This window comes from Loxodonta africana, chromosome 5 (assembly GCF_030014295.1).
Source record: "Loxodonta africana isolate mLoxAfr1 chromosome 5, mLoxAfr1.hap2, whole genome shotgun sequence".
In the NCBI taxonomy this organism is placed as follows: domain Eukaryota; kingdom Metazoa; phylum Chordata; class Mammalia; order Proboscidea; family Elephantidae; genus Loxodonta; species Loxodonta africana.
In genome coordinates this window covers 27,586,244-27,599,067 of record NC_087346.1, presented here as the reverse complement: position 1 = coordinate 27,599,067, position 12,824 = coordinate 27,586,244, and the positions used below count along the sequence as shown (strand labels likewise).

General features: G+C 41.0%; 1 protein-coding gene across 7 annotated transcripts in view; it reads right to left on the bottom strand.

The window, feature by feature from the left end:
- PDE5A (phosphodiesterase 5A) overlaps nt 1-12,824 on the bottom strand; it is a 160,572-nt gene that overhangs the window by 23,277 nt on the left and 124,471 nt on the right. For all 7 annotated transcript variants that reach the window (XR_002785850.2, XR_010322028.1, XR_010322029.1 and 4 more), the window contains exon 15: nt 5,726-5,813. Coding sequence is in view for 4 of the 7 variants with exons in the window: in XM_023548615.2 (XP_023404383.1) it covers nt 5,726-5,813 (88 nt within the window). In the remaining 3 variants the exon portion in view is untranslated. The remainder of the gene's footprint in view (nt 1-5,725; nt 5,814-12,824) is intronic.

Genomic DNA, 12,824 nt, shown 5'->3' with positions numbered 1-12,824 from the left:
TTAAAGTAACTAGGGGGCTTTCTACTATAAAAAAAAAATCTGTTGCCATCGAGTCAATTCTGACTCATAGTGACCCTATAGGACAGGGTAGAACTGTTCCATAGGGTTTCCAAGGTGCAGTTGGTGGATTCGAATTGCCGATCTTTTGGTTAGTAGCTGAGCTCTTAACCACTGCATGTCCACAGCCCAGAAAATTTATGGGATTCCCTGAGTTTCCTTCCAGAGGCAATGGAAGAACTAGCCCTAGTGAGCAAACTTAAAGAGAGGCTGATACAGCTGCTTCACGATTATATCCCATGCACTGTGCTTATTCAAAGTCACAGTTAACACTTTCATTATTTTTTTGTTATTGTAAAGATAATACATGCATACACTAGACAATGTGAGTAATGGATAAACCAAAATATTCTAAGCAAAAAAAGAAAATAAAAATTATTTATAATTTTATTAGACAAAGACAACCATTATTGGCACGTCAGTGTATATTATTTTACTCTTATTTTCCTTAACATAAATATGCTTAGCGTAGCCTATATGTTTTCTTACACTGATAAAATATTCATGTAACCAAATGGTATAATAGCACGCACACACACACACACACACACACCTAGTGGCATAGTGGTTATGTGGTTAAGACCAAAAGGTCAGCAGTTCGAATCGACCAGGTGCTCACTGGAAACCCTATGGGCCAGTTCTACCCTGTCCTATAGGGTTGCTGTGAGTCAGAATCAACTTGGTGGCAATGGGTTAGGTTAGGTTAGGTTCCTACACACACACACACAATGGCTTTTTTCCTTACCAAAATAGTTTGCTAGTGATTAGAAGTTTCAGATTATAAATTTCAATAAGAAGAGCAAGAGCAAAACCTAGATCTGTATAAGCTACCTCATTTGGGATTAAGAGAGAGAAGAACTAGCTGACAGGCACAAAACTATCAATATTGTTTGTTTCTAACTGAAGTACCCCCACATGTCTGTCAGTTTGTCGTACTGTGGGGGCTTGTGTGTTGCTGTGATGCTGGAAGCCATACCACTGGTATTCAGATAGCAGCAGGGTCACGCAAGGCAGGCAGGTTTCAGCTGAGCTTCCAGAATAAGACAGACTAGGAAGAAGGACCCAGCAGCCTACTTCTGAAAAGAATTAGCCAGTGAAAACCTTATCAATAGTAGTGGAACACTGTTTGATATAGCGCCAGAAGATGTGCGCCCCAGGTTAGAAGGCACTCAGAAGATGACTGGGGAAGAGCTGACTCCTCAAAGTACAGTTGACCTTAATGACATAGGTGGAGTCAAGCTTTCAGGACTTTTCATTTGCTGATGTGGCACGATTCAAAATGAGAAGAAACAGCTGCAAATATCCATTAATAATCAGAATATGGAATGTACGAAGTATGAATCTAGGAAAATTGAAATCTTCAAAAATGAAATGGGAGGTCAGCCTAATTGGACTGGATTAAAAGTAAAGAGGTTTCCGAGATAAAATGAAAGCTTCAAAGGTCAGCGAAGCAGGGGCTGGGGTCTGGGGAACTTGGTTTGAGGGGACTTCTAAGTCAATGGGCAAAACAATTCTATTATGAAAACACTCTGCATCCCACTTTGAATTGTGGCACCTGGGGTCCTAAATGCCAACAAGCAGCCATCTAAAATACATTAATTGGTCTCAACCCACCGGGAGCAAAGGCAAAGGAAGAACACCAAGGTCACACGACAACTAAGAACCCAAGAGACAGAAAGGGCCACTTGAACCAGAGACCTACATTATCCTGAGACCAGAAGAACTAGTTGGTGCCCGGCCACAATCGATGTCTGCCCTGTCAGGGAACACAACATACAACTCCTGAGGGAGCAGGAGACCAATGGGATGCAGACCCCAAATTCTCATTAAAAGACCACACCTAATGGTATGATTGCGACTAGAGGAATCCCAGAGATAATGCTCCCCAGAACTTCTGATGGCACAGGACAGGAACCATCCCCGAAGACAAATCATCAGGCATGAAAAGGACTGGTCAGTGGGGGGGGAGAGAGATACTGATGAAGAGTGAGCTAATTAAATCAGGTGGACACGGGAGAGTGTGTTGGCAACTCTTGACTGGAGGGGGGATGGGAAGATAGAGAGAGAGGGAAAATGGTAAAATTGGCACGAAACGAGAGACTGTAAGGGCTGACTCAATAGGGGAAGAGCAAGTGGGAGAAGGGAGTAAGACGTATGTAAACCTACACGTGACAGACTGATTGGAATGGTAAATGTTCACTTGAAGCTTAATAAAAATTTAAAAAAAAAAAATGAAATGGAGAGCATAAACATCAATATCCTGGGCATTAGTAAGCTGAAATGGACTGGTATTGGCCATTCTGAATTGGACAATCATATTTTATGGTCTACCATGCCAGGAACGACAACCTGAAGAAGAATGGTGCTGCATTCATCGTCAAAAAGAACATTTCAGAATCTATCCTGAAGTACAACGCTATCAGTGATAGGACAATATCCATATACCTACAAGGAAGACCAGTTAATACGACTATTATTCAAATTTACACACCAACCACTAAGGCCAAAGATGAAGAAACTGAAGATTTTTACCAACTTCTGCAGTCTGAAATTGATCGAACGTGCAGTCAGGATGCATCGATAAGTACTGGTGATTGGAATACAAAAGTTGGAAGCAAAGAAGAAGGATTGGTAGTTGGAAAATATGGCCTTGGTGACAGAAAAGATGCTGGAGATCTCATGACAGAATTTGGAAAGTCAACAACATCTTCATTGCAAATTCCTTTTTTCACCAATATAAACAGAGACTATACGCACGGACCTCGCCAGATGGAATGCACAGGAATCAAATCGACTATATCTGTGGAAAGAGACGATGGAAAAGCGCAATACTATCAGTCAGAACAAGGCCAGAGCCGACTGTGGAACAGACCATCAACTGCTCATATGCAAGTTCAAGTTGAAACTGAAGAAAATTACAGCAAGTCGACAAGAGCCAAAGTATGACCTTGAGTATATCCCACCTGAATTTAGAGACCATCTCCAGAAGAGGTTTGATGCGTTGAACACTAATGACCCAAGACCAGAGGAGTTGAGAAATGACATCAAGGACATCATAGGTGAAGAAAGCAAGAAGTCATTAAAAAGACAGGAAAGAAAGAAAAGACCAAAATGGATATCAGAAGAGACTCTGAAACTTGCTCTTGAACATCGAGTAGCTAAAGCAAAAGGAAGAAATGATGAAGTAAAAGAACTGAACAGAAGATTTCAAAGGGCGACTTGAGAAGACAAAGTAAAGTATTATAATAGCATGTGCAAAGAACTAGAGATAGAAAACCCAAAGAGAAGAACACGCTCAGCACTTCTCAAGTTGAAAGAACTGAAGAAAAAATTCAAGCCTCGAGCTGCAATAGTGAAGGATTCTGTGGGGAAAATATTAAATGATGCAGGAAGCATCAAAAGAAGATGGAAAGAATACAGAGTCATTATACCAAAAAGAATTGGTCAACCTTCAACCATTTCAAGAGTTAGCATATGATCAGGAACCTATGGTACTGAAGGAAGAAGTCCAAGCTGCATTGAGGGCAGTGAGGAAAAACAAGGCTCCAGGAATTGACAGAATATCAACTGAGATGTTTCAACAAATGGATGCAGCGCTAGAAGTCCTCACTTGCCTATGCAAAGAAATTTGGAAGACAGCTACCTGGCCAACCAACTGGAAGAGATCCATATTTATGCCCATTTCCAAGAAAGGTGATCTAACCAAATGCAGAAATTATCATAAGTATCATTAACACCACATGCAAGTAAAATTTGGCTGATGATCATTCAAAAGCGGCTGTAGCAGTATATCGACAGGGAACTGCCAGAAATTCAAGCTGGACTCAGAAGAGGATGTAGAACCAGGGATATCACTGCTGATGTTAGATGGATCCTGGCTAAAAGCAGAGAATACAAGGATGTTTACTTGTGTTTTATTGACTGTGCTAAGGCATTCGACTGTGTGGATAATAACAAGTTATGGATAACATTGTGAAGAATGGGAATTCCAAATCACTTAATTGTGCTCATGAGGAACCTGTACATAGATGATTAGGTAGTTCTTTGGACAGAACAAGGGGATACTGCATGGTTTAAAGTCAGGGAAGGTGTGCGTCAGGGTTGTATCCTTTCACCATACCTATTCAATCTGTATGCTGAGCAAATAATCTGAGAAGCTGGACTATATGAAGAAGAATGGGGCATGAGGAATGGAGGAAGACTCATTAACAACCTGTGTTACGCAGATGACACAACCTTGCTTACTGAAAGTGAAGAGGACTTGAAGCGTACTTACTGATGAAGATCAATGACCACAGCCTTCAGTATGGATTAAACTTCAACATAAAGAAAACAAAAATCCTCACAACTGGACCAGTGAGCAACATCATGATAAATGGAGAGGAGACTGAAGTTGTCAAGCACTTCATTTTACTCGAATCCACAATCGACACCCATGGAAGCAGCAGTCAAGAAATCAAAAGTCGAGCTGCATTGGGTAAATCTGCTGGAAGGGACCTCTTTAAAGTGTTGAAAAGCAAAGATGTCACCTTGAATAGTAAGGTATGCCCCACCCAAGCCAAGGTATTTTCAATTGCATCATATGCATGTGAAAGCTGGACAATGAATAAGGAAGACCAGAGAAGAACTGATGCCTCTGAATTGCGGCACTGGTGAAGAATATTGAGCATACCACAGACTGCCAAAAGAACGAACAAATCTGTCTTGGAAGAAGTACAACCAGAATGCTCCTTAGGATGGCGAGACTGCGTCTTACATACTTTGGAGATGTCAGTTGGGATCAGCCCCTGGAGAAGGACATCATGCTTGGTCAAGTACAGGGTCAGCAGAAAAGAGAAGACCCTCAATGAGATGGTTTGACACAGTGGCTGCAACAATGGGCTCAAACATAACAACGATTGTGAGCATGGCACAGAAGCAGGCAGTGTTTTGTTCTGTTGTACATGGGCTCGCTATGAGTCAGAAGCAACTCGATGGCACCCAGCAACAAGAAACAATTTGGAGTAACCAAAACCAAATTTAGTTGAGTAACTAAATTTCCCTTCTCAGGTGTCTTAGTTACCTAGTGCTGCTATAACAGAAATACCACAAATGGATGGCGTTAACAAACAGAAACTTATTTTCTCACAGTTTAGGAGACCAGAAGTCCAAATTCTGGGTGCCTGCTCTAGGGGAAAGCTTCCTTTCTCTATTGGCTCTGGACGAAGGTCCTTGTCCCTTTGAACTTCTGCTCCTGGGCGATCTTCATGTGTCTTGGCAGCTCTCTTCCCCTGTCTCTGCTTGCTAGGTTCTGTTTAATCTCTTATATCTCAAAACAGATTGACTCAAAATACCCCCTACACTAATTCTGCCTCATTAACATAACAAAGACTACTTATTTCAAATGGGGTTGTAACCACAGGTATAGAAGTTAGAATTTACAAGACATATTTTTGGAGGACACAATTCAATTTATAACACGAGGCAACATTTAGGCAGTTTCGACTCGTTTTTTTAGTGCAGTGAGGCTGTGAGGATCTCAAATGTTTTGACTTTGTCTTCCTTACCCAAAAAGGGATAAAGTATGTTCAAGAATCTATGATGCCGGGAACAAATCCAAAACCTAAAAATAAAACTGAATTCATAAAGCTCTATTTTAAAATTCCATAACCATAAATTGGGTACTTACTGGACTATTGAGAATCATCAGGCACTGGTCAAAATGATGGTGTTCCATGATGGAATGACAGTAGAGCTGAGCCAGTGGGTGTTCGCTTCTGGAAAATATTTTTTTGAAGAAAGTAAATTAAAAAAAAAAAAAAAAATTTTTTTTTCCCAATAAGCTTATCAGTTTATGCTTCTTCTTATTGGTTACCTAAAAGAGAGGCTACTTTACAAAATTAATAAAACTAACAGTTTTCTGTCCCTTTGTTGAAAAAAGGGTGAGTTTACGTCTGGAAAACGATGAATAAAATGAAAGAGCCAAATACTGATATAACAACTGTTGCCGGTTCCACGTACAAACAATTTCATTGTTTTTTTTTTAATTAACTAGAATAGTAGAAATAAGGAATAAGGACAAAAAAATAGCTAACTTCTCTAAGCAACTGACTCAAAATACACCCTACACTAATCCTGCCTCGTTAACATAACAAAGACTACTTATTTCAAATGGGGTTATAACCCCAGGCATAGAGGTTAGAATTTACAAGCAATAAAGCAAAAAAAAAAAATCTCTGAAATAGATGTACAAATATTTTTCAATTTCAAAATTGAAATTGATTTCAAAATTGGAAACAAGTTCACATGCTGACTTCTACTCTGAAATAATGCTCAGGCTGAAGGTCAGCTGATTAACAGCAGTCCCTGGGTGGCGCAAATGGTTAAGCACTCAGGTACTAACTGAAATGCTGGCAGTTTGAATTCACGCTGAGGTGCCCTGAAAGAAAAGAAAGGTTTGCAGATCTGCTTCTGAAATGTCACAGCCTTTAAAACCCTATGAAGCAGAGTTCTACACTGAAACACACGGAGTCTCGCTCCAGGAGTCAGAATTGACTTGATGGCAACGAGTGTGGTTTTGGTTTGGTTCCTATAAGAACAGAAGTGACTGAGATGAAATCAACGGTGGTGTGTGTGACGGAAGGTAAGAAAAAGGGGGCAGCCAGTGCACATGCCCCCTTTGGAAAGGGAAGAAAGCTGACAGCTGGGTCAGAAAATTCCCCACATGGGATTCATATTTTTTCAGTGCAGGATATTTCCATAGCCTCTAAGTTGAACTTGGGGAAGCAGTAGAGATCCTTTGGTCTGGTGGAGAGAAGGGGAGAGATCTCATAATCAGCTTATTATACAGTTGGGACAGGCACAAAGCAAGTGTGTGAAACCCTTCTAAAACATAACAAGTATCCCCTCCTCTCGTATTCCTCATGACCCCTCAGATGTAATTATAAAGCAGTTATCACTGTTTCTTCTTTAAAAGAAAAATAAAGTTTCTAAAAGTTCCTGTTCCTAAAATTTATAGGACAGGGATTTATGAATTGTAAAGCACCAAATAAATGTTGGATAACACAATTGTCATTCAGTATTTTTGCATTTAATTGGTTGAAGAGAGAGAAATGTAACATGGGAAAAAATGGATAGAGTGAAAGAAGCCTAAGCGAAAACAAAACTAATAAAATGAATAGTAAGGTAAGAGAATGGGTAACCTCAGCTAATCCAGTGTTTAAAGTATCGCTACATTACAGCAATATTAACTCCTGCTTGCTTGTCTCCTTTGCTCCTTCCACATTTAATGAGTTCTGAGAGTCCCAGACAGCATAAATAGTTAAGCACTTGGCTATTACCCAAAAGGCTGGTGATTCGAGTCCACCCAGAGGACATACAGAAGAAAGCCGTGGCAGTCTACTTCTAAAGGATCAGCCATTGAAAACCCCGTGGGCACAGTTCTGCTCTGACACATATGGGGTTGCCATGAGGCAGAATCAACTCAACAGCAACTGGTTTGATTTTTTTTTTTGTTTACTATCGGTCAGGTACTGTGCTTATTGCTGGACAATGGGAAGCCAATGAATGGCAAAACATGAGCAGATCTGTGAAAAGCATGAATCTGCTGGAAACAAGACTGGTGGTGTGAGTGTTAGGTAGGAGACTACTGGGAAGCAGTTCTGGTAATCCAGGTAAGAGATAATGAATGGTTGCCTGGATTAAGGGGTAGCAGTGGACCTGAAGAGAAGCAGAGTTACCTGGGAGTTGCTGAAGAGGTAGATTAGATAGGAACTGGCAACAAATCCTGATGGGGGACCCAGTGAGGGAGATGAAGAGAACAAGTACGAATGCTAAGCTTCTGCCTTGGGCAGCTAGAGGGATGGTGATCTCATTTCCTGGCGCAGGAAAAAGGGGATGAAGGAGCAGAAGACAGCTAGTCGGAACTGTTGATTTTAAGATGCCTGAGTGCTACGGCTGCTAACCAAAGGGCCGGCAGTTCGAATCCGCCAGGCGCTACTTTGAAATTCTATGGGGCAGTTGTACTCCATCCTATAGGGTTGCTATGAGTCGGAATCAACTCAACGGCACTGGGTTTGGTTTTTCGGTTTTGGAGATCACCCAAGGGGATATAAATGTCTGAGCTCAGGTCTGGGCTGGAAATATAGATTTGGAATGCATCAACACGCAAATGGTTATTCCATCCATGGGAGTAGATGAGATTTTTCCAGGGATATGGCCTAAAAGAAGAACAGAGACCTTAGGGTAAAGGGAATCCATTATCTCCATTTTTAATCCTGCCTAGTGTTTTGGGTTCTCGATTTTGGCAACAGTATTTTCTCATCACTCAGACTAGATATGCTGAACTCAACTTGAATTTAACAACTGCAGTCTTCCTCATTTCCTCACTTAGAATAAAAGGAAAAGCTTCTAAAGTATGTTATTTTCATTTCTGTAGGAAATTCAATGGCATACAGTATTAGTTTAATATAAATTTTATTCTGCCAGATACTGGCTGTTTCTATCAGTCCATTAGATTTGTAAACCTCTTCAGTGTGATAATATGTGCTTAGCCTGCGATATACAGTACAGTAATGACAATAATTACCATCTGCTGAGAAGCTTTTTTTTTTTTTTTTTTTTACTGAGAACGTATGACTGTGCTAAGAGAAGTTTATATCTAATTTTTACGATAACCCTGTGTAGGACCCTCTGTTTACCACTTCACAGTCCTATCAGTCCCACCTCTTACTCCAGCCATTGATGTAGTTACTGTTCAGTTTCATGCAAACTTTCCCAGACTTTGCGCAGGTGCCAATTAGAATGTGCTTTGCCCTGGTCCCCCGCAAAAATCTATCACTCCTGCCCTGAAGCTGTCTGACCCCATAGCTGGTGCCCACAGGAACTCCCTCTGCACTCGCACGTATCATCTTAGAAGTGTGGAAGAGTTATGGCCTGTGGGGTCACCTTTAAGCAATGGGGCATGGGAGCTTATGAATAATTGCTTCCCTTTTTGTCTTCTCATTAGACTGTCCTGAGTCTAATTTTAGAAGATGCCTCAAAAGGATGGCAAACTGAACATCAGTTGCCCATAACAGAGCACAGCCATATAACTCATCCTTGTACTGGCTTTCCCTTCCTCCCTATTTCAATCCCAGTCCTGTATTTCTGCTCCCTGGGATCACATTCACCAATAAGCTAAGTGCATGTCAGCCTTTGTCTCAGGCTCTGCCTCTGGGGTAACCCAGGCTGAGACCTCCCTAAAATTGGCATGATTATATTTATATTTTAGATGAACAAAAGTTCTGAGAGATTATCTAACTCGCTCAAGGTCAATATCAATGGCACAGCTGGGGTTCAGATATATCCTCTTTGCTGCATCACAGGTGTCACGATGCCACAGCGCTGTGCACGGCGCACATGCTCACTGACCTAGTTAAGAGACGGATGAGGAAAGGCAACGAGGTGGACAGAACACAAACAGGTTTAAAGCCTCAAATGCACGCTGCATTTTTAGACGATGCACAAAGGACTGTTTCACATTAGAGAAAAGCCTTGGCTTGTGAGAGGGATGAATGCAAATTATGTGTTTGCTTTTACTTACATTCTAAAAATATAGGTTTATGAATCAATGAAAGGGTGACAAATGCCCCGAATTTCCTGTTTACAAAAATAGTTATGGAAACCAGTGTATTCTACATCCTGTTACATTCCACTCTTTCAGACACAGGCTACGTTGTCTCCTTATTTGAGGTCACATCAGAGGGACCCATTTAAACCACTACTGCTGCAGAATTTTGTTCCCTCACTGATGTGAGCATTAGCAGATGGGCATTCCCTCCCTGCGTTTTCCTCCTGCCCTGCATGGTTGTCAGTCCATCTCTGAGAGTGGCGTTAGGACATCTATGCAGAAATCAGACCAATATTCTAGAAAGTTTAAATATAAAGCCTTAGAAATTCATAGGAAATGAAAGCCCTGTGAGAAAAACAATTCTACCACCTCAGACTTCCTCTTCTCACTGATTCTAACGGCGAAAACCTTGATTCTGCTTTTCATCCATATATACTGCTCTGGGCACAAATCTCTAACTCCCACTTCTTTGTAACCCATGTCGACCCCATTTAATTCTTTATCATCATCTCTCTCCAAATCATCACTATTGTCTCCTTCTATCACCAATCAGGGGTTACTTCTCCTTCTCAGAAAAAAACAGGCCTTGGCTTATTTTTTCCTTCTATTCTCTAATTGGACTTGATGGCACAGATATTTAAGTCGGTGATTCACTTGATCTTTGGCCCTCACAGCTCTGTGACCTCCATGCCTCTACTGATTGTCTCTTCTTCACATCAACAACAGACAGGCTCACTCGTTTGTCCCACAGCTACTAAATGCAAGCACCTGCATTAGGCATAGTAGCTTTGCCACACCCTGATCCATCATGAAACAAAGCAGTACCTTAAACTCCCATCTGTCATTAATAGCATTCCCTTGTGAAAACAGCTAAAACCTATACAATGCTTAATACGTGCCAGGCACTGTTCTAAGTAAGCACTTTATCAAACTCCTTTAACCCTTATAAAAATCCTATGAGGTAGGAACTATGATTATTCCATCACACGGAGAAGGAAACAGAGGGACAGAGAGGTTCAGTAACTTGTCCAAGGTCATATGGTAAGAGGAGTCAGGCTGCACCTAGGCAGACCGGCTCGAGGCTCTCCTAACCATCATAAGCACGGCAAGGTGGTATAGGGATTAACTGAATTAATGTGTATGCGCATATGTGTCTATAAGAGTTCCTGGCACATAATAGGGTCTGTGGTAAATGTTAAAGGGGCCCTGGTGGTGCAGTGGCTAAGAGCTATGGCTGCTACACAAAAGGTTGGCAGTTTGAATCCACCAGTTGCTCCTTTGAAACCCTATGGGGCAGTTCTACTCTGTCCTACAAGGTCGCTATGAGTCGGAATTGACTCAGTGGCAACGGGTTTTTTGTTTATTTTTGGGTGCTTCAGTGGTTAAAGCACTTGGCTCCTAACTGAAAGGTCTGTGATTTGAAACCACCAGCTACTCCACGAGAGAAAGATGGAGCAGTCTGCTTCTGTAAAGATTTACAGCCTTGGAAACCCTATGGGGCAGTTCTACTCTGTCCTATAGGGCCGCTATGAGTCAGAATCAACTCAATTGCAATGGGTTTTTATAGTGAATTTTAGTTCCTATTATTATTTATTACTACTATTATTATTCATTGTTACTGATATCAGAACTACAGTGAAACCTGTGAAAGCCGGAACTAGACGGGACTGCCTTGTTTTTCCAGTCTCAGAAGTTTTCTGCCTTTGGTGCAGTCACTACTTCTCTGTTGCTCTCTATTTAGTGCACAATATTTGAGTTTTGCTTCTCTGACAGGTTTCTGCCTTACACAGGTTCCAGCCTCCGCAGGTTTTACTGTAACTGAATTTGCACTTTATTCATACTCAGATCTACAGTCTCTCAAGATCTCCAACCTCACCAACCTTACCAGGGATTATCTCATTCTTGGCTAAACTAGACTCTACTCAATTTGAACTTTAAAAAGTGTAACTTCTGTGCTGTCTTTACTACCCTCTTAAATCTCTGATTCTCTTGGCCTTCTATTTCCATGGGGCTGCCTGTAACTCCAGCTCACTCTTGTTCCTTCGTTAGTGAGCAGCGAAGACCGTGATACAGAAAAAGTTCTCCCAGTACAAATACAGTCTGACAGAGACCACCAGAAAGTTATTTTATTCTGATTTTATTGATTCTCTAAACTTAAAAAAAAAGCAAACATTTATTTGACCACTTTACCTCTTCTAACTACTTAATGGAAACCCTGGTGGCGTAGTGGTTAAGTGCTACGGCTGCTAATCCAAGGGTCGGCAGTTCAAATCCACCAAGCGCTCCTTGGAAACTCCATGGGGCAGTTCTACTCTGTCCTATAGGGTCACTATTTAATACCCTATTTATTATATTCTTCTCATTGTCAAATTTTTCCTTCAAAGAACCACTGTTCCATGAGGATGCCCACCTCATAGTGTTCCTGGAGTATCTTTATCCTTTCTCCTCTCTAAATCCTACCTACTTTTTCAGATCCAGCTTAAGTCTCGCTTCCCCCATTAATAGTGGAGATGGACCGACTAAACTAGTCTTGACCAACTTCCTTCTCAGCTGAGCATTTGCAGTCAATGTTGTTATACAACCCAGGACTTACTAGATACTTTTTTGCATCGATCACTACTGTTTTATGAGACTATGAAAATTTGTCAGGGCCAGAATCACATTTTATACTCTTACAGTTGTCTTGCCGCCTAGCAAGGTGCCAATGCCCTAATAAATGCCCATTAGCCATCTGTCTAAAATGTAGGATAATTTCACTATAGTATCTCACGAATCTGAATCTAACGAAATATATCCTAATTCTGCAGCCCTAATTCTGGAAATCTCCCTAAGCAATCCAAACGTTACAAATGTGTTTTCTCTCATAGATGTCTGTACTTCAGCCAATTTGTACCTGTTACACCCTATTTTTAAAATAATATGGCAATACCTATCTGAAATCTCTCTTTTCTTTTTCAACCTATGAGCAGTGAGCTCTTCCCACCAATATTTCCCTGCCATACTAACAGTACTCCTCCATAATGGTAGCCTTCCTAATCGAGGAAGGACATAAGAATTGATCAGGGAGAACTTCCTATTCAAGGAATATCTTACTTCAAGTTCATTTTATGAAAAGATTTTCAAGACAGGAGAATTTCAGTTTTTAACTCTACCACCACATTAGGGTCTTACTTCTTTT